The 23,021-nt window shown below is 36.5% G+C and overlaps 1 protein-coding gene across 7 annotated transcripts in view; it reads right to left on the bottom strand.

The window, feature by feature from the left end:
• The window catches only part of DOCK4 (dedicator of cytokinesis 4), a 252,082-nt gene that overhangs the window by 59,130 nt on the left and 169,931 nt on the right, over window positions 1–23,021 (bottom strand). For all 7 annotated transcript variants that reach the window (XR_010829121.1, XM_066991664.1, XM_066991646.1 and 4 more), the window contains 5 exons: window positions 21,393–21,585; window positions 14,121–14,248; window positions 11,803–11,937; window positions 7,704–7,802; window positions 615–709 (listed from right to left, as the gene is read on the bottom strand). Coding sequence is in view for 6 of the 7 variants with exons in the window: in XM_066991664.1 (XP_066847765.1) it covers window positions 615–709; window positions 7,704–7,802; window positions 11,803–11,937; window positions 14,121–14,248; window positions 21,393–21,585 (650 nt within the window). In the remaining variant the exon portion in view is untranslated. The remainder of the gene's footprint in view (window positions 1–614; window positions 710–7,703; window positions 7,803–11,802; window positions 11,938–14,120; window positions 14,249–21,392; window positions 21,586–23,021) is intronic.

Raw genomic sequence — 23,021 nt, 5'->3', positions numbered from 1 at the left:
TCAGAAATGCTGGGAACCTGTTTCTGTAAAAATAAGGCCAGAGCAAAGAAAGAATGGCTCAAAGGCAGGTTATATCCCAAAGTATCACTAGGCAATGCTTAGAGCCCCATGCTACTGTTGCGTGTGCTGTGCCTCATTTCCTGATTTGTGATTTTTCTGACAAGCACTAAATTAACAAACATGCAAAAACATCGTTAATAATATTATAGCAGATAATTTCTTCTTGAGAGCAAACAGATCTCTACCAACTCAGCATTTCAACAAACAGATTTGAAATGAAGTTCTGTTGAGATCTGTCATTTGCTGCTTGGAAAACAAAGCTGTTGATGCTTAGCATCTTCAATCTGTAGAAGTGTTTCTGAGTTACCAGTTCTATGTTCTTTCTAAAATTTAGAAGATAAACAGGAACAGATTAAACTATGAATTTGTTGTCTAAAATAAGTGCAGGGATTTTAAAACTTAAACCCAATCTTAAATTCAAAAATGAAAAACTGCAGCCAGTGTTATAGAGTATATTTTACATTTTTATTATATACATCATATAACTGTGTTTACTTATACCATGATCTTCACATACACCCCTTATTTTTTTGTTACCATTAAAAATGTCTTACTTGTTTGCAACCAAACGCATCACTGTCCAGTCTTTGGGAAACATCTCTGGTCGTATCAGTATCCGAAATACAGTGAAAATCTGCAGCAGGAAATCCTGTGGAAGGAAAAGAAGCAATCTTATACCTCTGGTACTCTGGTAAAAAGAGCAGTGAGCTTTAAAAATATCTTAATCAGAGGCAGAAAAAAATCATTATAGAAATAGCAAATTGCACATTTATTTTCAATATATATACCTTTTAATATTTTTCCATTGTTGATTCCCTAAGAAAGCTTCAAGTATCAATTTAATTCATTTTTTCTTAAAAAGAGAAAAATAATTTAATCTGCCATTTGATTGACAGCAATACATAAGATAAATGTCAAAGATGCATTTGGTTTCCACCCATACACTTCCACAAATGTGATCCTGAGAACAATTTGCAAATCAAAAAAGCACTTTACAAACACCACAGAGTTCTGAATACCTCCTTAATCATGCCAGGTTTTCATCACATTCAAGATTTATTCTAAAAGTAGCATTATTTGGTGGGAAAGAGAGAGAGTGCAAGGACAATTTTATCATTGGGTTTGCAAAGACCAGTGAAGTCAACAGCAACGTCCAGACCCCTGAACTGCTAACGCAGCTGTCTGTCTGTATGCAGGTCACTTAACCCTTCAGCTTCATTTGCTGAATACATACAAATAGTAAATGCACATGAGCTATTTTGAATGTAGAAAGCACTGTAGAATGAATGTAGAAAGAGCTTAGTATTATCATCTCCTATGTCATTTAATTCACTAATAAATAACTAATTTAAGCTATTCCTGCTATTCCTCTCAGCACAAGGTTTTTCAGATATACTTTGATAAATAATGCTTTAAACAAAGGTGGTAATGGTCAGTCTTGATTGTGTATAACATTGCTTGTATTTATTTTTTTTTTAGTAAGCAAAATGGAGCTTTTGATGTTCTGAGGAACAGGAGGCAAATGATATAATCCAACTAACAGAACTAGTGTACCTGCCCTTGAAATGTTTGAATTATTGATTCTGCCCATGTCATTTGTAGAGACTGAGTTCAAACCAAGGATGAGATGAAGATACAACCAGAGGTACCAACTAATTTTGAACACCAAAATATGTTCTCAAGCGCATTTACCAAAGTGTAGATGATGGGCATTGCACAACAGATGTCTTTCATTAGAGAATCACTGTAAAGGGGGACGAATGCAGGCGCTGGGAAAAGCAGCTGAGATCCCAGCACCCACCCACCAGAGAAGATTACATAAAAGAGACAACCTGTTTTCTGAGTAAGAGGCCAAAAAATCCTCTGTATTGAAGAGTACAAATGAGACTTGGTGCAGATAATACAGCATTTGAGCGCAGGTGACCAGCTTTACAGATAAACAAGTATCTCCATGAGCAACATATTTATCCAGACTGCCTACTTACAGTTTTCCACCTTGTAGTTCAATTTCAACACTTGTGCCTCTTCCTTTTTTTTTTCTTTAGGGGTTACCTCCTTTGCCTGTGCAGTAATCCCAAAAACATGGCAATGCCCCAAATGCTGCTGTAGGACACTTCACAGTACTGACCCCCATTCTCCCATATCCCATTTCTATCCTGTTCACTGTCTTGACACAATACGTGTTGCTGCTGAATGGCTGCTGACCTGAAAAGACCAAATGTCTGCTCTTGGGAAACCAAAGAATGGTTTAAGGACCATTTAAAACTCCAGGGTTGCATGGGGTGTAAAATTTAGTGCCTTTCAGACCCAACAGGCCACTCCCAAGCCTGTTGAAATTCATTGGCTAGTTCATAAATTGTTAAGGAAAGAATGACAGACAGAAAGGAAGATCACATATGCTTCATTTCTTTAGGCAACTAGGCTAAGAACAGAATGAACCTTTTATTCCAAGCAAACTCGAAAACAAAGCAAATGTAGACACTGGCATTATAGTTTGAATCAGCAACACAAGGCTAATTATTTCTAATTTTAACAGAAAAAATAGAAAATCGTGTCATCAATTCAGTAATACGATTTATTAGATATAAAATACGAATTTGAAAAGTCCAAGATTGAAGTTTGTCTGTGTTGTAGTAAATATTAAAACATACAAACAAAAATGCAGTGCAATTCAAAGCTAAAATGTAACTTGAAGAAACAGAAAATTCATTAAAATAATAGAAAAAAAATAATTTTTGCAAGATTTGAAAGATACAACTATTAAGCTTCTATTTCCGGAGTTAATCTATGCCTAACTTATTTTTCATGTATGATTTTTTTTATTTATTTGATAATACATTTCCCTAGGAAGCCATAAGCATGAAAATAACCAAAGAGTAAAATGCCAGCTGACTAGTCTGATGCTTTGAGATTAATGCACTAGCAGCCTTCAGGTCTCAGGTCTGCTCATCAGTATTCAGTGGCAGGTCTCCGATACCCAAGGAGCTCCCCTCCAACAGCTCCATACAGCAGTTCCACAAAGCATGTTGATCAGCATTACAGTGACTGGGATTTTGCATGAAGCGATTGCTCATTTTTCTTTCGTGGTCCAAACATTCCAAAACCATCACCAGATATAACTATGAAGTACCATTCATGGTAGATTGATTTTGTAACTATAGCTTAAACTGTTTTCCGTGCAATAAGCTATTATCTTTCATAGTTGTATCTGCTCTGCTAAACACTTCAGAATGACTTAGTAACAGATTTTAACATTTAAAAAGGGTTTTTGCCCGCACTGTAAGTGAACTAACATTTGGTTGGTTGAATACAGCTATAATTGATGTCTCATATGCCTTTTAACTTAAGTGACAGTAATGGAGTAATTTTGTCCTTTTACATACTCCATGCAACTAAATATCATCTCGTAATACTCCTACCTAGCATATATAAGCTCTAGTACTATCTTACAACACTCAATATCATAATATCACAGTTCAGTTTCATTCAGCTGCAATAACTGCTTGATGAAATTAGGAAACTGCAATTCAGTGAGAAGCATGGCCTTCTGAAAGATGGGAAACTATTTAGTCATTTGATCAACAAGCATCTTTGAATTTCTTTCACATCTCCCTGTATACACATAAAATCCTCTGTAGTGCCGGGCAGACTCTATACAGGACTTCTCAGGGTAAATCTATTAGCATTTTAGTTTGGGACAACAGTCAACTTTTAAGCTAGTTGCTTGATCCCCTATGCCTTGGTTCGCACTGCAGAGTTATCAAGCTACTTGTTATCAAGTCTTTGTACAGTGTCCCAGAGATGTTTTGCAGAGTGCCAAGGTGCCTACAAGAAAGATGGTTGAATTGTCTCCGAAAGCGAGTTGTTTCTGCCAGGAAAACACATCCATCCTGTGGCCAAACCCTTTCCCAGATCCTCTTTCCTTCACTGCTTCTTCAGTCTACATCAGAAGCCACCTAAATTGCCAACCCCATGCCAACCAACCCTAAAAAGTCTTTGTCCAAGCTGTCATTAGAGAAGAGAGCTGTGGAATACACTGCGCTTGCTGGCAGGGTTTAGTACCCACCTTACCCTGCTCAGGCTCCTTAGCTGGAAGAGAGGGATCAGAGAACCAGTGAAGTTCGCTCCCAGCCCCGTGAAACACTCTTTTCCTACAATAGATCTCTCCTGTATATCTATCCTGCCTCATTATCTAGCATACACCAGCCGTGGATAAAGACTAGGCCTTCTGACAGGAGCTTTTATTTTGCTTTCTTTTAACCTATTAATTAAAACCCCATCCATATCAATCAAAAGCATTTTGCTGTGGTCAAAGCTGCATTATGCAAACATATACTGTTCTTCTCATTCAGTTTCCCACTTCTCTACCCCTATTTATAATTTCCACTGTAATCTTTTGTCATAAATTAGATCTGAGCTTTTTTGTGGCAGCAAATATCCGCCTACAAGGGAGCCTCTGTTATGTAAATTGCTAAAAAATATATTTACCAGAATAAGATGTTATTTTGTGGTAAACAAAATAAGCATATCTTAAAAATAATACTGAAACATAAATTAAAGGAAGCATTGAAAATTATTGTCTTATTAAATTAAACGTTTCAAAAAGTGAGTGAAATAGAATATCTGGCACTACCACTCAGCCACGAATCCCCTGACATTTCTTTCTTACTTCATTTGCACGTTTTCAAATATAAAACGCTTGTTCCATCTTCTGCTGTCTGTGGAAAAAAACTGACTCTTGAAGAAACAACTAAAATAAAAATAGTCAACATGTCAGTTACTTAAACTAAATATATTTAAAAATAAAGGAAATATTTCTATGAACGCACTTGTTTAAATCATCACTCACATGTGTGTCATATAAAATGTGCAGATATATCTGTCATTTTAAAATTGATGTTATTCCTTCAAACTCCATTTTGCTATACTGTGATGAACAAGCTGGAAACAGCCTTTAATAATTTTGGTATAGATTGTTACAAGAAAGAATAAGAACTGGAGTTATGTTTTGATGACGAATGACAACCTTTGTTTCCTTTTTTACAAGTATTTACATGAGTGAATTTTTGTTTGGAAAAGTGGCTTGATGGGGATAGTTTATGAATAGGAGCATAAATACTGTGCAAACATGCATTCCTGCAAACACTTGAGACAGTCTTTTTGAGAATTAGTCAAAGAAAGAAGAAATACCTTGTAATATCAGTATGCAATCATTTAGAATAGAAAGATACCTATAAACAGGGGTAGTCAAAGCAAAAAAAAAAAAAAAAGAGGCATAGCAGACAGCAATTCAAAAGCCTGGGTTACACTCAGATAAGTCACTTGCAAACCCCGTATTATATATGTAGTTTGTAATGTGGCTTACGGAACACCCAATCCAATCTGACATCACTGACCATGGTGCAGAAAGAGGATTCAAAAATAGAGCAAGTTGATGATATTTACCACTGAAGCTTAAATCCAGAAATACATACTAGCCACCAGAATAATAACTATGGTTACTATTTCAGTCTCTAAAAATACCTCAAATAAGAATGTCTTATCACAGATATTTACACCTTCTCAGCCCCGATTTACTCATACTGACGTCAGTTCCTAAGGAACATATCTTAAAGCAGTATAAAATATGAAAGAAGTTCCATGCTTGGCAAAGAAAGCATAGCACAGAGGTAAGTGGCAAGATCACAGAAGCACCGAATCATAGAATTGTTTGGGCTGGAAGGACCCTTAAAGACCACCCAGTTCAAATCCCGCTGCCATGGGCAGGGACACCTCCCACCAGACCAGGTTGCCCAGAGCCCCATCTAACCTGGCCTTGAGCACCTCCAGGGATGGGGCATCCACAGCTTCTCCGGGCAACCTGTGCCAGTGCCTCACCACCCTCAGAGTGAAGATGGTTCAAGACACACACAGTCACCTTATGATTAATAGCAGTGTCAGACTAACACATTCGCTCTCATCTTTCCCTCTTCCTGTCAGTCACACATTACAGTTGTATTTGATATTTCCAAGTGAGAGGAAAAAACAATTTCTTATATTATTTAAGATTCAGAAGAGAAGGAGTGCTGCAATAATCATCATCAAACCTACTGCCACTTAATCACTGGTGGAGTTGACGCTGATTTGGTGAGATCAGAATGAGAAAAATAAACTCTGGACTTGAGTTCTTACGACCTCTATTTTGATAGCTGATGGCACAAGCTACAGCTGCTTTCCATATGTCTTTGTATAATAGTAGGGTATGCGTGTGCGGGGAATATAAATGTGCCTCAAATCAAACACCATTCAAGCAATAACTCTAGAGATTTTCATGTTCTAGAAGCACAAAAGTATGAATATGCTCAACACTGTACTCACAGATATATCAAACACAGAAATCAAGCGTGAAACACCTTCAGCAAATCTAAAAATCTAAACCTAAGAACACATATCTGATCAGAATTCAAACAAAAGGGAAAATATTTTCAGAAAAAAATGCCTAAATTCCAACAACATATATTAAAAATTGTCTAAGGATACCAACTATGCCAGGTGAAAACAGATGGTCTAGTACTAGTCTAAAAATCTCCCACTCTATATAACTCCTAGGTAGTACTCTTGACTCTTGATAGAGATAACCTCTCAGTACTATTTTCTTTCTATCTTTCAAACTTAATATCATCACCCCACTACAAAGAAAAAGCACTCATGAATGGTATGCTCTCTTCAGAGCATCTCTAAACAGGAATTTAAGAAAATCTGGAACTGCACCATGACTAGGCTCTCCATTTCAGGGCAACAATTAAGATTATTGAATCATAATTTAAAAGTAACATATAAAAATATAGTATCACTCTAAGATGTCATTACTCTCCTATCCAGAATCACTGGCTGAATAATGGGAATAAGTGATCCCTCAAGATTTCTTATGTGGATAAAATGCAGTCCTATACTAGTTTCTCAGGGTCTAGCAGAGTGGAAGCCTTGGTGTTATGTCTTTATGCAGGAAGCCTTAACTACTATTTTGTGTTGTTGTTAATCCATCCCTCTCTTCCAAAAACAAATTAAAAATGCTGCATCTCCATGAGCCTGGTAAGTCCATCAATAAAATTGGTAAAATCTGCCCTGAAAAAGTTCTGCAACTATTCTCTTCCATGATCAAACAGGGCAGACAAACATTACAAGTCTGACAGGTCCTCCTGCCAAGGGACCTGCTACACAGTTAGGCAAAACAGAGCGTTATTTGAACAGTCATTTATCAAGCTGTGTGTTTGCCATTGCCATATATAACTTAATAAACGAGTAAATAAATAAGACAAACAAACAGCTGACAGGAAGAATCAAGCAGACCTGTGTAACTTTAGACGGACACAATCTTTAGAACAGGCTTTGAGGCTACTGTATATGGCCTTAAAGCAATTATATAGTCCTCCCATCTCTACTCTTTCAGTTGTCACTGTAGAAGCAATAGAATCCTAGCTCCATCACAAGAGTTGCCATGAGTACACATGAAAATCTGTGTAAAAGCTACCTAATCCAAAAAACATATTGCATTTAAACACTGATGTATTTCATCAAAGCACAGGAATATCTGAAAGAGGGAGAAAGAGAAAAGAGATATAAATAGAGACCTGAACAAGTAAAAAGACAGTTCTGTTACTTACCCTCAGGTCTTCCTTTGTACTGAAGCTATCAAGAAGCTGTTGATAATGTCTATCAGTCATTTGTCGCAAGAGTGACAGCAAACAAGAGACAAACTCCCCCTGTTCAGATAACGCCATGAATAAACATATGAGAGATTAAGCTCAAATACAGAAGACACTATAAATTGTCATATGATAAGCATTTAAAGTAATCAACAAATGCAAGGGAAATTAATGACGATTAGAAAACATTATTCCATACTTAATGAAAATACATTAATTTAGCTATAAATTTCCTTCCCATTAAAAAAAATTAATTTTTACTCAAAACAGTTTACTTGCTCAGCATAATCTATAGATCCGGAAGAGCTAATGCAGTAAAAGTTTGATTTGTCATTTATTTCCCTTGTATTTGTTTTTAAATGGATTATTTAGATTGCTAACATTACAGTCTCTCTGTCAACTCTGTTTTGAAACAAAAAGTAAGTATTTTGCAACAACTCTGGGAAAAATGCTAATGTTTTCCTTAAGGGAAGGAATAGCTGAGATTTTTTCAAAACATTTTAAATTGAAATATCATATTTGTCAAAAAGAAAACTCATTTATACAACTGGACAAAATTTGAAAATGTTTTGATAAAAAGTTTTCTTGGACCTACAGTGGAAGTTCTCATTAAAAAATACATATATATATATATATATACACATATATATATATATAAATGGAACTTAATCATAGGGTCTGGATTGCATCCCAGTGCTGTAGAAGAAAAATTCTAGTATCTTGCAAACTTGTTCAAAAACGGGAAATAAACTCTGGCCCTTAACTACCAGAAATGGGAACAAGACTTGGAAAACAGACGGGTATGATAACACTACTTTAAAATGCTGTCTTTCACTAGTTTTTCAAGTGAAAATTTGGGAGTATTTTCCTCTGTCTTTCCTTAAAAACAGAAAGCAAGATTAAAAAAGGAATATGTCTTCATAGAAATAGTTGTTTGGGATTTTACATTGGAAGGGCTAATACACTTGTGATTATATCTTATATACTTGGTGGTGTGTCAGGTGCTCGCTTTAACAGGCAACATAGTGGTAAACTAATAAGTATGCCTTGCCCATAATAATACTCTACGCTGAAGTAATGATCCCAAATTAATTACCTTCCTGCAAAACCATTGCTCCTTACAGTGAGCACAGCTTTCTCAAAACAACATCCGAAGTCTATAAAGTATGTTAACCTTCATGGTCTGGGCCTAACCAGCAAGGTTACAGCTGTTACCTTGTAAATATCCATAAGGTAGCTGAAAAATTATTTCCAATCCTATCAGGTTCTTTTCAGAGAGCAAAAGGACTTCGGTGTTTTATCATTATTTTTTAAGAGTTGCAGTTTCGTTGTATCGTGTCTCAATATGATTTTATCATGCTATTTAAAATAATGTAGGCTCATCTAAATAGGCAAATTTTGGAGACTTTTATTCCAGTTATAAAATTTGAGACCACTCAGATTTGGCTAAGTAGCCAAAATAAGAAAAGTAATTAAAGATATAAGTTGACCTGATTGTCAGCTTGAGTGACAAAAGTCATGTATGAACCTTTTAAACACTTCCCTTCTTGCTTAAGCATTTTAAGCAGTCCTTTCTGGTCACCTTCTATGATCCCACACTTACTTACTTAGAGGAATATACTAAAAATCACAGTCTATTATAGAAAGCTGTACTATTAAAACTGACAGACAGATTAGCTTTAAAATGGTACCAGCTTTAGCTAATTGTTAACTTACTTCTAAATTTGAGCTTTTGATTTAAATTTAGGTAGCTATACAGGCAGCTAGTTTTTAGAACAACAATGAACGTTCAGCTGCATTTGTTGAACTCAATATGAAAACAAATTTTGTTAATATTTCTGCCAGTGCTAGCCACAGACTAACTAGTCAGGGGATATGTCGGTCATGCACAGAAGCCAACTCTACAAACAAAATTGCCTTGATAAAAAACATGAGGACCAGATCCTAGTGCCGTAATTCAAGCCAAGCCGTAAACCCAAATTCACTTAAGTAGAATCCTGAAGTAGTTTTCTGTGTCTCATTGACTGAGTATAATTATTAAACTACATCAAGCTGACAATTAAATTGCAATTCATTTAAACTCTCGAGGACTAAACTTCCAAGATTTCAAATAAATAAATATTTGCTCTAATTGATTTGCTCTCTGCTACTACGTTTTTCTTAAGAAAACCTACAGATCCAAATCACTGATATCCTAAAGCAATTAATGTATAATTTTCACTTTCACCATTCCACTGAATTCGATGTTAATTAGTGCAACACCTGTAACACTGCCCCCCCCCCCCCCCCAAAGCCATGTTTTTTATTTTCTTTATGAACTGCAGAAAAACAGTGACCTGTGGGCCTATAAGATCACACTGCAATGAGTTTGGGACTATGTCCAAAAGTAAGACTATAACTGATAAAAAAGGTATGATAGAATTTTATCCAGTGTGCTGCCAGGATACATCTCACAAAGAATATTTTATGATGGGTGCAGCTTGAAATACTGGTAACACACTGGAACAGACTCTACTGCTGTACTTGCATCGGGTACTTCATCATACTTGCTCTACAAATAGTTCCAAGAATTTGGCTCTATGCATTGCCATAAGCCCATGCTGCATGATGTTTCTACATAAATGTATATAATTGCCTTATGCTGTGCTGTGAGTCACTTCCACATTAAGTATTCTTTCAGATGCCTGTGGTGACAATGACATGGCTTTTCTTATGCATAAAAAGAAAATTTTGCAACTTGAAAGAATTTTCAGTCTAATTTTTGATAGTGTGAAAGAATTAGGCTGTCATGGTGTTTTACTAAAACTTAATCTGAAAGCGAGTGGATAGATCAGAAGAAACCAATAAGCTCAGAGCTTTGCTGCACTAGGAGTCTAATACTACAACCCCTGCTTCAGCTGAGCTTTCTTGTAATGGTCTGATATGCCACACAGAGTACATTTGTAATTTTATAATTTACAGATAAAAAACCTAAACTCTTAGATGTACAGTCCTACTGAACCACAGTGATTAAAGCTTGGTGTTATCCTATTACAGAACTTAGTCAGCTTCAAAAACACTTCAACTAATGTTTGCTCTTTGTAGGATAAAATAAACAAACAAAAAAGGCAACAACACATTTCTTTCACAGGTATTAAATGCTTTTTCAAATGTTTCATCTCATAGGAAATTCTAGTTTGGAAAGCAACCGTCTATTCATTAATAAAAATGTTACAATGTAAAAATAAGGCAATTAATGAAGTGTATAATGAGATGGTAAATCACAATGCATAGTATGTTCTCTTCACAAAAAGTTACCCCCCTACTTCATACTGGGGTCATATCCCCTGCTATATTAGAACAGATTTGTCCTTCAAATGCAAACTGGGAACCTTGCTGAAAACAAAGCAAAGTAATACTTCATTTTGTTTCATCAATGCTCACGATTAGCCTTCCTGTAAATGGCTCAATTTCAACACTCTAATTTGCATGAGTTGTTGTATCACATTGACCAAAATATCATTCGTTAATCTTCTAAATCCATCCTCTATGCCCTACCTCATGTGACAGAAATGAAATTCAAATGTTCAGTCCAGAGAACAACAGAATGACTTTTGATTAATAAATTTGGATTCATACAGGCTAGCATCACAGATTCTGGAGGCATTTTTAGAGCTGTTTCATCATGTAAAAAAGGTATGCATCTTAGGAATTAAATTGTTATTAGTTGATACTCTTTCAGGAGTACCTACATTCAGGAATTCAAACTTAGTGAGAGATTAAGAAAGCTATTGAAAATCTCAACAAAAGAAACAGTGAAATAGTTACTGTCCTGAAATAACCTCAAGAGTTAGTTTCTTTTCTTTTATTTAAGGTCACAAAATATATATAATATAATGAAAAAATATTACCATTTCCATTGAAAATGAATAAAGTGCAAGAAGTTTTCTTTGTTCTGCTCAATCTCTGTTTAAAACACAAAATCTTACAATTGAATAGCAATATAAAGGCAGAATTCTCATGAATCTAATAGTTCAACCAGTGACAGTTGTGAGGTATTTCATTATAAGAAACTTACAGTCACATCTTGAAATTGGAGGCGCATAGCAGAGCCTGATGGCTGCGGTCGGCTGGTGATCTCTAGTATTGTCCTTAACAGAATATCTAGTAGGCTGTTTACAATCACATCAATTTCTTCCAGAACAGATTTTTCCTTAAATAATCAATAAAACATTTAAGTTGTAAAAACAGAAAGGTGACCACAGGCATATTTCTTTTGATGTGTCTTTAGAAGCAAATAGAAGCTTTGCAATAGAAGCTTTGCTACGAACGTTTTACTTGAAAAAATAAAGACCATTCTCAAGTTAAGATATTATTTAATTCTATTTATGTTACCTTACAGTTTTCAATTAATTACGTTGTACTGAAATGCAGAGGACAGTTATGGGGACTTTGAATAAATAAGCATTCATCAGATTACCACAACTATTTTCAATTAATGTTTAGAATAATATAGGCAGGTTTTTCAGTCAAGATTATTATACATAATGCCCATATATTTTCTGGGGAAATTGCCAAGAGAGGCTTAAAGTTCAAAAAGTAGAATTCTGTTTTCACACTTTGAAACTATCACTAGAAACAAACAGATGGTGCTCAACCTTCAAGACCTGCTTCAGCAGTAAGGACCAGATACATTGCTTTCCATCAACTGAGTAGCACAAACAAATTAGTCATTTATGTAAGCCTACAACTTGTACACACACAACAACAATACAAAGAAACCAGTGTTCACCACCAAAAGAGACCGTGAATACCTTAATTAGACACAAGAAAAGACTTGATGAAGTCAAGTTGTACTTTTAAATCAGACGAAAATATGTTTTCCCTGTTTCAGCAATGTTTTCTGTCTCCATGACAGCAGACAACACCATCTTCATCTGAGCCATTTTATCCACAATTTAAGATGACATTTCTTTGCAGAAAGAAACACTTCATAATCAAATGCACACAACCAAGCTAAAACTCAGCTGACAAACAGAATCATTCAACTTTGTCGGCATCGAGGTGTAGGAGTGAGATTTTTTTTTCCCTTCCTACACACCCTAAGCATATGATTTGTAACAAAACTCAAAACTCTTGTTTGGACTCAAGATGAGTCTAGTGTCATGGCCGTGTTCTCTGTCACTTCATCTAGTGTCAATCAACTGTTAACTTTGCTACTTATGAAGGCAGACAGTATTCAGTGTACTGAGGAACTGCTGTCTCGAGATGTACAAAACTCATGTACAAACTACTGTTAGAATGGCCAACAGAAAAAGAAAAAAAAATCACTTTTCAAAGATATGTCTCTTAAATTCACTTGTTCCATCAGCCTCTGAATTATCTGGATCACCACAGAAGGAATAATATTGTGAACTGATCCACAAAAATCAAGTGGCAGTCACAAAGTTGTTAATACTCTGTCACTCAAAGACCACTGCAAATCACGTTTGCATATCCTGCCCACTGGAAAGAGCTTTATGCAGACATCAATTTATGTTACGTACTTCTCTAGAGTTCATGATCAGAGCAACTTGGTGAATCCAAATGAAAGATCTGAAGTTAAGACCAGACATATAAGCCTTTCTCCCAGTCCAAAACCACAGCTATGCTTTATCATCCACCCCTTTCTCTTGTGAAGAGGTACTAACACTAATCCAGGAGCAGCTGCAATAAGAACATTGCAGTGCCAAAGCTGCAGGTCACATCTGCACCAAATCAGTGACCGGGCAACTTTAATTTCTAACAGAAGTATGAAATGAAGAAATGCATACAACAGTTCTCACCAACACATTACAGGGTAAGGTGTGCTGGCTTTGGTTTGTATGTACTGCACTGAATGCAAGCTATGTTTATTTCTTGTTGTCTTACATCCCTTTGCCTGTCAGAACTTCACCATCATCTTCATGCCTGCAACAGACCTACCTAAGCTAGCTCTCATATGCAGTCTTCACAGATGAATTTGCAAACACAAACATTAGAAATAGGCCACAAAATTTACCAACTAATCCCTAAGTACAATTCCTGCAATACTCATATCTATCCCTTCCCTATACCATCTTTGTGTCCCCTATGACTAAACAGCCCATGATAAATAGCCCATGCCTCTACAAGAAAGTGGACGTTTCTTTCTGAAACACAACACTCAGAAAGAGTCAAAGCTTGGCAGAAAATAACGTGCCACAATTAAAGTATTCTTTCATGGAAAGAAAAGGTGTCTGAGAAATCAAATTTACATTTGACTCATTACACAGAGAATTCTTTAAAATGCTCTTGGTCAAGGTCCAGCCTGTGTCATTACTGGGTGCCATATAAAAAAGTTCAGTACCTTGTGGATGTGACATGCTGTTTACTTACTGAGCTGTTCTTCTTGATGAGACAAAATATGTTGCTAAGGATACGTGCACACATTATAAGATCCTTCTGTTCTTGTAAATGCATGTGGAGATGATGTAAAACTACTGGAAGAAGAATATATCGAGAATCTGAAAAAAATGAAAACTTTTATGAGTAGGAGCTTCTCGCAGAATCGTTTCATTTTAATACAGATATACAAATAAGTCTTCTGTTCAGAGCTCTAGTTCTGATAAGCAAAAGTTTTTACTTGCTTAGACCAACAGTTTTGATAGGTGGAAGCCTTTACATAATAATATCATAACAAACAAAAGCAAATATTTGAAGAATGAACAACGTGTGGAAAGGCTGTATGTTGTACCATGGACAGAGACAAACACCGCTGTGTGCAATGTAGTATACAATGGAAATTATATATTTATAGAATTATCATGCAAAAAAACATAGCACAACAATACTCAAATTCAAAATAATGTGGAATTATGCTCTAGCCTTTCCTGCTATGTGACAGGATCCCTTTGCATGTTAAGGTCACAACAGACTTTAAGTTTTGTTATTCTGCAAATGAGTCCTAATTTATGGACCAGCAGTACTTTCAGATTTCTTTCAGGATTTGTGCTTTTCCAGATTCCTCACTCCTACTGAGTATGAGCAATTTAGACTACTGGTGTCTACATTGAATAATCTGCCTTTCCTCTAACCATTTCCTTTCCTAAACACAGCTCTTTGGTGCTATTTTTAGTCCTGAATTCTCTCAAAATGATGCAAGAACTTCATTAACATGCTACTTCTTCTTGCTTCTTTTTCTTATAACTGAAGACAATGTTAAATGGGGAAAGTCCTAACTCTTAAACTTGTTTTAACACATAAAACACCTATTTACAACTTGATAAATGGAATGGGTGTTATCTGTTCTCATTTATTTTTTTTTAGATCTTTTCCTTAATTGAGAAACGATGTTTTCATAGAAGTATACTTGAATTATTTCCTCTATTAAAACTTTAAAGATGATTATATTATCTAAATATATATACATCTACTCAGTTCCTTTGTACATTAATGTAATTAGTTCCTAAAAATTAAGTTTATCTAGCAGAAAATTTTTCTCCTTTAAAATAATTTTCCAACCAGGAAAAAAATCCAGGTTTAGTCTTTGTATAAACACTTTTTTAACCTTCAAATATTTCCTCAAGCATATTCCAGGAAGGAGAAAAATTAGGTTTATTCTGGAATTTTATTTATTGAATGTTTCTTTCATTTGCTGAAATATAGCACTTCTCTTGTTTTTCTCTATTACTCTCGTTTTCACTAACTATACATATAACACAAGTAAAATCATAGGGACAAGTTGATTTGTACAAACTATTTAAATATATTCTTGTTTTCAAAAGAAGCTTGTCTCCTGTTTTTGAATGGGTATTTCATGCTTAGCATTTGTTCAGATGTTTTGAATAAATGTTTTCCTCCTGAAGAAAAAGTATAAATAGGTAAAATAAATATAAATAAATAAATATAATAAATAATAAATATAAAAAATATAATATAAATATAAATATAAAAATAATAAATATAAATAAATAAATTCACCTATTTCAAAATAGGTGAAAGGCCATAAATGAATGGCCCCCCGTGCCCCTTTGGCAGGGGGGTTGGACATGATGATCTCTTGAGGTCCCTTCCAACCGCCACAGTTCTGTGATTCTGTGATTCTGTGAATCTGGAACCAGTGGTACTAAAACCCCAAATCAGAGAACAATCAGCCTGTATCCAGTGGTTGCTTATTTCTGCAGGTGCCTCAGTAGGTTTTCATCAGGTTAGGTCAGATAAGAGTCCTTATCTGCCTGCAGCAGAGCTGGTGCATCTCAACCAAACCAACAAGGCATTTTCTTTAGTCCATCCAAAAAACAGAAGCATAGTGAGGTGTTGCTCCAGGTAGTCTGAGACATGAAGCATGCACAGCTGCCACTAACCCAACCACTGCAAGACCTATTGGGTGAAAATGAGAGTGGGCAAGACGATGGGCTAATCAGCAGACCTCTGGTCACAAAAGTACCACCTTCTGAACCCCACTGCCAATGCTGTTTATTGCTTACTGATGGATGAAGTGGACAGAACTAATGCCTGTAGCTGAGGCAAAAAGCAGGACTCTCCATTCCTATAAAAATGACCTGACATTTAGGCTACAGGGCCAACTCCTTTTTCCCTGCTTTGCCAAGTGTATTCAATTCTTAACCACGTGGTAATCCATCTTCAAGAGCAGAGATGAAGGGCTCACTCTGCAAAGCAGCCCTTGGGTCTATGGTTGGGGTACTCTCCAAGGGATGTGAAGCTGACTCCAGGCTGACAAAGCACCGGGCCTGGTCTGCCATTCCCAGACCAATACTCAAATCACCACTCAGCTACACAACTGTCACACAGCAGCTATGGTAGCTCTTTCACACATTGCTGCTGTGAGCCTTACCCCGCAGGTCAGGGATCCTCTGAGGACAGCAGGTCCTCTCTTGCAGCTACAACTCCAATCCCTTAGCCCAGAAGGCAAGGAGAAAATCGCAGCAGCCCTGTACCGAAGCGTTTCGTCCTGATTAATTCCGGGCAGCATCCTGATGAGCACATTCAGGATTTGGTGCCTCATTTTCTGAGGTGCCCCCTACTCTGTGCGCCGCACAGAATGCTTCCATATAAGCTTGGCATTATGAACTCCATTTAGAAGACCAAAGAAAATAGGTGTGGCAACACCTGACTTGTAAATAATCAACTTCCATATGGTATGGCCTGCAGTGTCTCAGGTATAGCTGAGCATCCTCATTCAACAGTTTGAACTGTCCCATTTTTCCAAAAGCTCCATAAAATGATCAGAAAACGTGGTTTATCGAGTGGATTAGCAAAAAGCATGTTATGACTTGCAACTATACACTGGAGATAACAGCGCCTCTTACTGAACTGACCACCACATCTAACACAGCTTTGGACATATTCCCTGTAAGCCCATAACCTAAATACCTCTCTGGCTTGACCTCTTTAGATGAGAGATCTAGTGATAATACAGAAGAGGATAGCTAACATCTTCACCCCTGATCAGGCTCAACCAAGGACTATGCAAGTAAGTTTTGAGAATGCAGCATACACCACTCGTCTCAGGTTATTTTTTTCCTTAAAAATTGCCAGCTGCAATGTCAGCCACCATGTACAATAAAATTAATGAGAGCAGGGAATGGTGCAATCATCAGAACTCCTAGCCATCAGTCACTGTCCTAATTTCTCTTCTGTTCAGAAAGCCAAATTAGCTGACTGTTTAAAATGTTAATACTTGTCCTTTGCAAATACTATACAGAAAGAGAGAAAACAATTATGACATTGAGCTTTTCAAGTTCATGCCTGGCATGACTGGAAAGAGAGACCACTCTGGGCAATCCTTGTGCCTTTCCTGTGCAAGCTACATTAACATTAAACATTTAACCCACAGCACAACTTTCCCCCTTGCTTTTCAGTTAGTGGTAAAGCACCTGTACAGACATACAAAATTTTCTATACTCCAGTGTATTTTAAAGATTAGAAAGATGATATTCATTTCAACGACTACATCTGAACAGATGGTCAAAAATTCAGCCTACTTGGAACAAGAACTAGTCTAATTGGACATCTTTAAATAAACAGTGAGAAGCTCTTGAACAGTGAAAAGTGAGGAAGTTGCTCTTATTTTTGGTAGTTTTATTTGGACCTATTCAATTTATGCTTGCATGCTTGGAAGAACCACTGTACTTGGGGGAGGTAGGAGAAGAAAATGCTTAAGCCAAACAGTCATCACTGCAATTCCAAAACCGAACATATATGCCTGTTCTGCAACTACACTGACATGTCACTGTTCTCAGTCATTTTTCAAACCTTTATGAAGAAATGCTTTCAAAATTGCCTGTAGTGCTGAAGAAAAAACATGGGTATGGCTGAGAAACTCCTCAGAACCACAGATGCAAAGAATTACTTGCATGGCTTTTACAAAATAATTTCTGGTCTTTGCTAATAAAGGCTGATTTTTTATGCATACACACATCCCTTCCCCAAGAGGCTGGGGTGTATAAGCACACATACACAGACTACTCCAAGGAACAATAAATTGGTATGGAAGACAAATTAAGAAATACTAATTAAACTGAAAAAGATCCTGGAGTACTAGGAAAAAAATATATGGATCAACGTATAAAGCCTTTACATTTTGAAAAATTTGGAGTCAATTTTCTAAAGTGTGTGTTAATAGTAGCTTGCAATGAGCACTAAAATATGTTACAACTGTTATTAAAAAGAAGTTGTGAGCCTTTAGAAAAAGTTGTGGAATCAGAGGGAAAACATAATACTGAGCTCCCAAGCCTGAACCTCCTTATCAGTTAATGGTATCTTTCCCTAATCTTGCTAGCATTTTTTTTTTCTTTTCAATAGGAAGTGTAACATATAACAGCATCCACTCTGTGAGCTATTTCAAAGATATTAAATTATTCTTACTGATTGTGTCTAGATATTCGCCTCTGAATGGCTATAGAAACACAGTTTCCAACATGTACACTCTCCTGTGATACACAGGTTGCAATCCCCAGATAAACTCATTCAAGGGGACAGACTAAGGGAAGCAGTCAGTCTCAGAAAGAAAACAAATAGATTTGTCACATTTCTAATCTATTGATAGTAGATTTCAGTGACAAATAAGGAAAAAAATAAAAAAGCAGGTAAGAAATACATTCTATATTAAGCAGAGATTTTCATATGAACAAAATAAATAAACACATGAAGATGTCCTTAAAACAACAACTCAGGATTTTTCCTAGATTCTTTATTTTTGGTATATATGATATTTATAGTGTAAATGGTCAGAGAATTGAACTCCTCCTCTATTTATTTTGAACAGTTTGCCTCACTAATAGAGAAAGTCTTATCCAGCTACTCTTGAGTAGAGGTCCAAATCCTCGTGTTCTGAGAAGACACATTTTTGTGACGTAAGAACATCCATCATGACATAAAGAGCTGCAATGCACACTATGACAGGACTAAGATACAGACTTTATCTGTTGACATCTTTTAACATCTCTGTAGTTGTTACTGGAAGAGCTGTAGTCTAAAATCTAAAATTGCTAAAATACAGATAGTTTCTATTGTATTTTAGAGGCTCAAGCCAAAGCCTCAGTAACAGAGTCACTTCAGACTCCTACCCACACATTTTCAGTAAATACAATATATAACCAATGGGACACCTGCATTCTCTAAAGAGAAGTAGGCGGAGACCAGATGCATCTAATATGTCTGAAATTGCACTTAACATCTGTGCTTGGGCATCTTAAATCAATGTTGGCATGTCTGACATATGTTTTCAATAATATACCCAATATACCTCCAGATTTTAGCAAAAGCACAAATGCAGTGTCAGTTGATTTCCGCGACAGTGGGAGTTAATGTGTTAGTCGTTCAAGCCCTAGCAGCACAAAATGCATGCAATTCCCATGCTCACGTATTCTCACTTGCTTCTCAGCAAGCTCCACAAAATAGAAAATGTTATCTAAGAAGTGCCCTCCCCTTTTTTAGAAGTTCGAACAAATACTTATTTTCCGCATTCCACCTAGTCCAAATGTATCAGCTAGTACTGCAGCTTGAAGTGTTCATTGTCTTCATCTGTGAGGCAGAAATCAATTATTTTCATAGCAGCAAGCCTCAACTTCATGTTAGGATGTATGGTTTACTTTACACATTAACAAGGCTTAGTGCAGTATTTATTTTTTCAATAGGATTTTCAAAAGACTTCCCTCTAGGGATTGACTACCTAAAGTCTACTTATATTTTTATATATTTAAAGAGAGAAAACATTACTGGGAAAGAGACCAAGACACTGATCTCCACAAGACCCTTCAACTCAAGGATGACTGAAATTACACTGTACAAGTGTTTGCCTAAGATTTCCGTCATGGACACTGGGAGCTTACATTACTGCCCAATGTCTTTCACATCAGTTTCCCTGTGGTTTAAGGAATTTATATTCAATTTGTGTATAACCTGCACTCCATGTAAATTTTAACATGCAACTTTCATTGCTTCTATAGCTGAAACCAACTCTGATGACTTCTTAGTAGTGAAACTGCATTTGAATGAAAAACAAATACTTTTACAAAAGTAGGCTACCAAAAAAAAATTCTCATACATCTGAAACTAGATTTACAGTTCCAAGAAAGTTGCCAAGAGTCTCTTACGTGGCAATAAATAACTCTCTTTAAATACATTCATTCTCTTAGATCCTCTGGTGAGGCTGACCTAACCAAGATAATGGGAAGAAAATGGAAATAAATGCTACCTACCACAAGGGAGTTTGGAAAATACAAAATATAAGTTAGAGTGTCCTTAATATTGCTCTATGAATATGGTAGTGATCTAGAGTATTGAAGGCCTGATGAATCAGCTGTAAGGAGACCTCACTGTTCTGGAAGAGACTGCTGTGGAGACTCACAACGGAAAGAGTAAGCTGCTTTTGCAACCAGAAAGAAGCAAAGTAGCCAGGATCTCACTTCTTTGAGCTCAAACTTCTAAAGTACAATCATTAAAGGTATTTTTTTCAAAATGTCCTTAGGTGTTCAATGTTTTAAATGATCTAAGTTAATGTTTCTATTGGACTCCATCAGCGAACAGTTCTCAAGAGCACTTTCAGTAAGTAAATTAACACTTTTTATTACAAAATTAATTCCTCTCAAAATTAATATTTTGTCATTTCTATGTGTTTTGCTTAGGAATGAAAAAAAAAAAAAGAACATTGGTGACACCACCGCACAGCATTTCTTTCTTCCATGTAGCACACGCTGTTATATGCTATAAACACCAAGTATCACTTGCATCTGTGTAGGCTTTTTATGCTACATTAAGAAAATGGAGGATCAAAAGTGCTGAACTAGCAAGATTTACACAAATAAAACTTAATGGATAAGTGAGAATCTGTTTGCTGAACTGCCCCCAAAGGAGGGGAAAAAAAAACAAATTAGTAGAGCTTTTTCCTTTATAATTACTTTTAAAATATAATGAAAATTCCCTTCACAAACATATAGCCAGCACAAGATCAAAACAAAACTGTACTTTAAGAGTACTTGTCTCTAAAAATCTAACCCCTAAATTTAACTAACTGTATTCTTGTTAACTAGCAGCTTGTACAGAACAGAGCTTCAAGAATTGTTACTTGGGAAGCGCTATTACGAGGGGCATGATTCCCCTCAATACCTGCTGACCTGTACTGCAGGCAGCCCAGGGCAACCTTACCTGGGTTGGTGTACAGGTGACTCTCTACAGTTTTCCCAATACTTTGAAGTTTAACAGCTTGAAGGGATTCATCCCCATGCATGACTGTCGGCAAGCTGCCCAGAGCATCGTGAACCAAATTTGCCACTTCTCTGACATCAAAGAGCTTCAAAAGTTCAGAGTACACAGATGGGAATGAGCTGAGAAACACAGCCTAGAGGAAAAGGGAAAAATTGGCCAGTCAGATATTGCAGCATAGGTTTGATATTTATAGAATTTAAATAACTATAGACATGTAAGTAACTGTAGAAAAATATCCATTTTTACATTTCAAGGGCGGTCAGTAGCTTTAAAATTGGTCAGATTTTTCCGAGGAAATATCCTCACATTCATTAACGGGCCTACACTTGTGACTATTTCCCTTAAGCATTATCAAATGACTGTTCATTTCTTTCATGACAAAGTGAAAGTAAAAAGCTCAGCTTAGAACAAAAATATTTATTATTTACATGTTCCTCGTGATCTGTGCATGAGAGGATTTTTTTTTCAAGTGATAACAGAAGCCTGCTGATGATACCAGAACAAAAAGATTTGAGGGGGAGTTGTTTGGCTTCAAGATAAGGAATATAACAGCCTCTATATCTTTCATTTTTCTAGTAATGAAAATTTTTATTTTGGAGTGAGACAGCAGTGGCAGTCTTGGTTCACTTCAACAACCCTGAAATAGGGCTGTGAATTTATTGGTGATTATAATCAATGTGGAAACACTGAAAAAGACAAGAGGACAATGCCAGAGAAAGGAAGCTAGAACTGACATTCCCTTCTTCCTCTCCAAATCCTGTAACTGAGAAAAGCTACTCCTACCTCTGCTTTCTTCACTCTGGTGTCAGCTCAGATGACATACAAGGTTAAAGATACCCAGGAAGAATTCCAAACGCATTTCTTCATATAATTTTGTTGTAAACATTTCACTCCAGCTGCTTATGTGATAAGAGATGGAAGAACCATCTCTCCATTCCTTTCTCTCTGATTTGCCGTCTTCTTGGAAGAATAATTTTCTACAGAGCTTAAGAAATGAATAATTCTCTACAGATCTTAAGCACCCTTGGTTACAGAAGCAGGGGAAGAAGACTAGGAAGTACATCTACATTGCTAAATCTACCACACTTACTGTAGAGATCTGTCTCCTGTGTGTTTTGCCTCTTCCCTATAGCACTAGTCTATTTTAGTAGTCAGCTGAAATAAATATATGCCACCTGAGTGGTATATATATAAGGTACAATTTAGCAAAATTTAAAGTCTTCTGCAGAGAATGAAAACTCAGAGAGCCTTTAGTTCAGTTCAAATTCTTCAGGTCCAATGTGGTTAAAACAAAACAAGCTTTTCCAGTCGACTGGCGGCTAGCAAACGTGACGCCCATCTACAAGAGGGGCCGGAGGGTAGACCCGGGGAACTATAGGCCTGTTAGTTTGACCTCAGTGCCAGGAAAGCTCATGGAGCAGATTATCTTGAGGGTCATCACGCGGCACTTGCAGGGCAAGCAGGCGATCAGGCCCAGTCAGCATGGGTTTATGAAAGGTAGGTCCTGCTTGACGAACCTGATCTCCTTCTATGACCAAGTGTCGCGCTTGGTGGATGAGGGGAAGGCTG

This window comes from Anser cygnoides, chromosome 1, assembly GCF_040182565.1.
Source record: "Anser cygnoides isolate HZ-2024a breed goose chromosome 1, Taihu_goose_T2T_genome, whole genome shotgun sequence".
Classification (NCBI taxonomy): Eukaryota; Metazoa; Chordata; class Aves; order Anseriformes; family Anatidae; genus Anser; species Anser cygnoides.
This window is presented reverse-complemented; position numbering and strand designations above follow the sequence as displayed.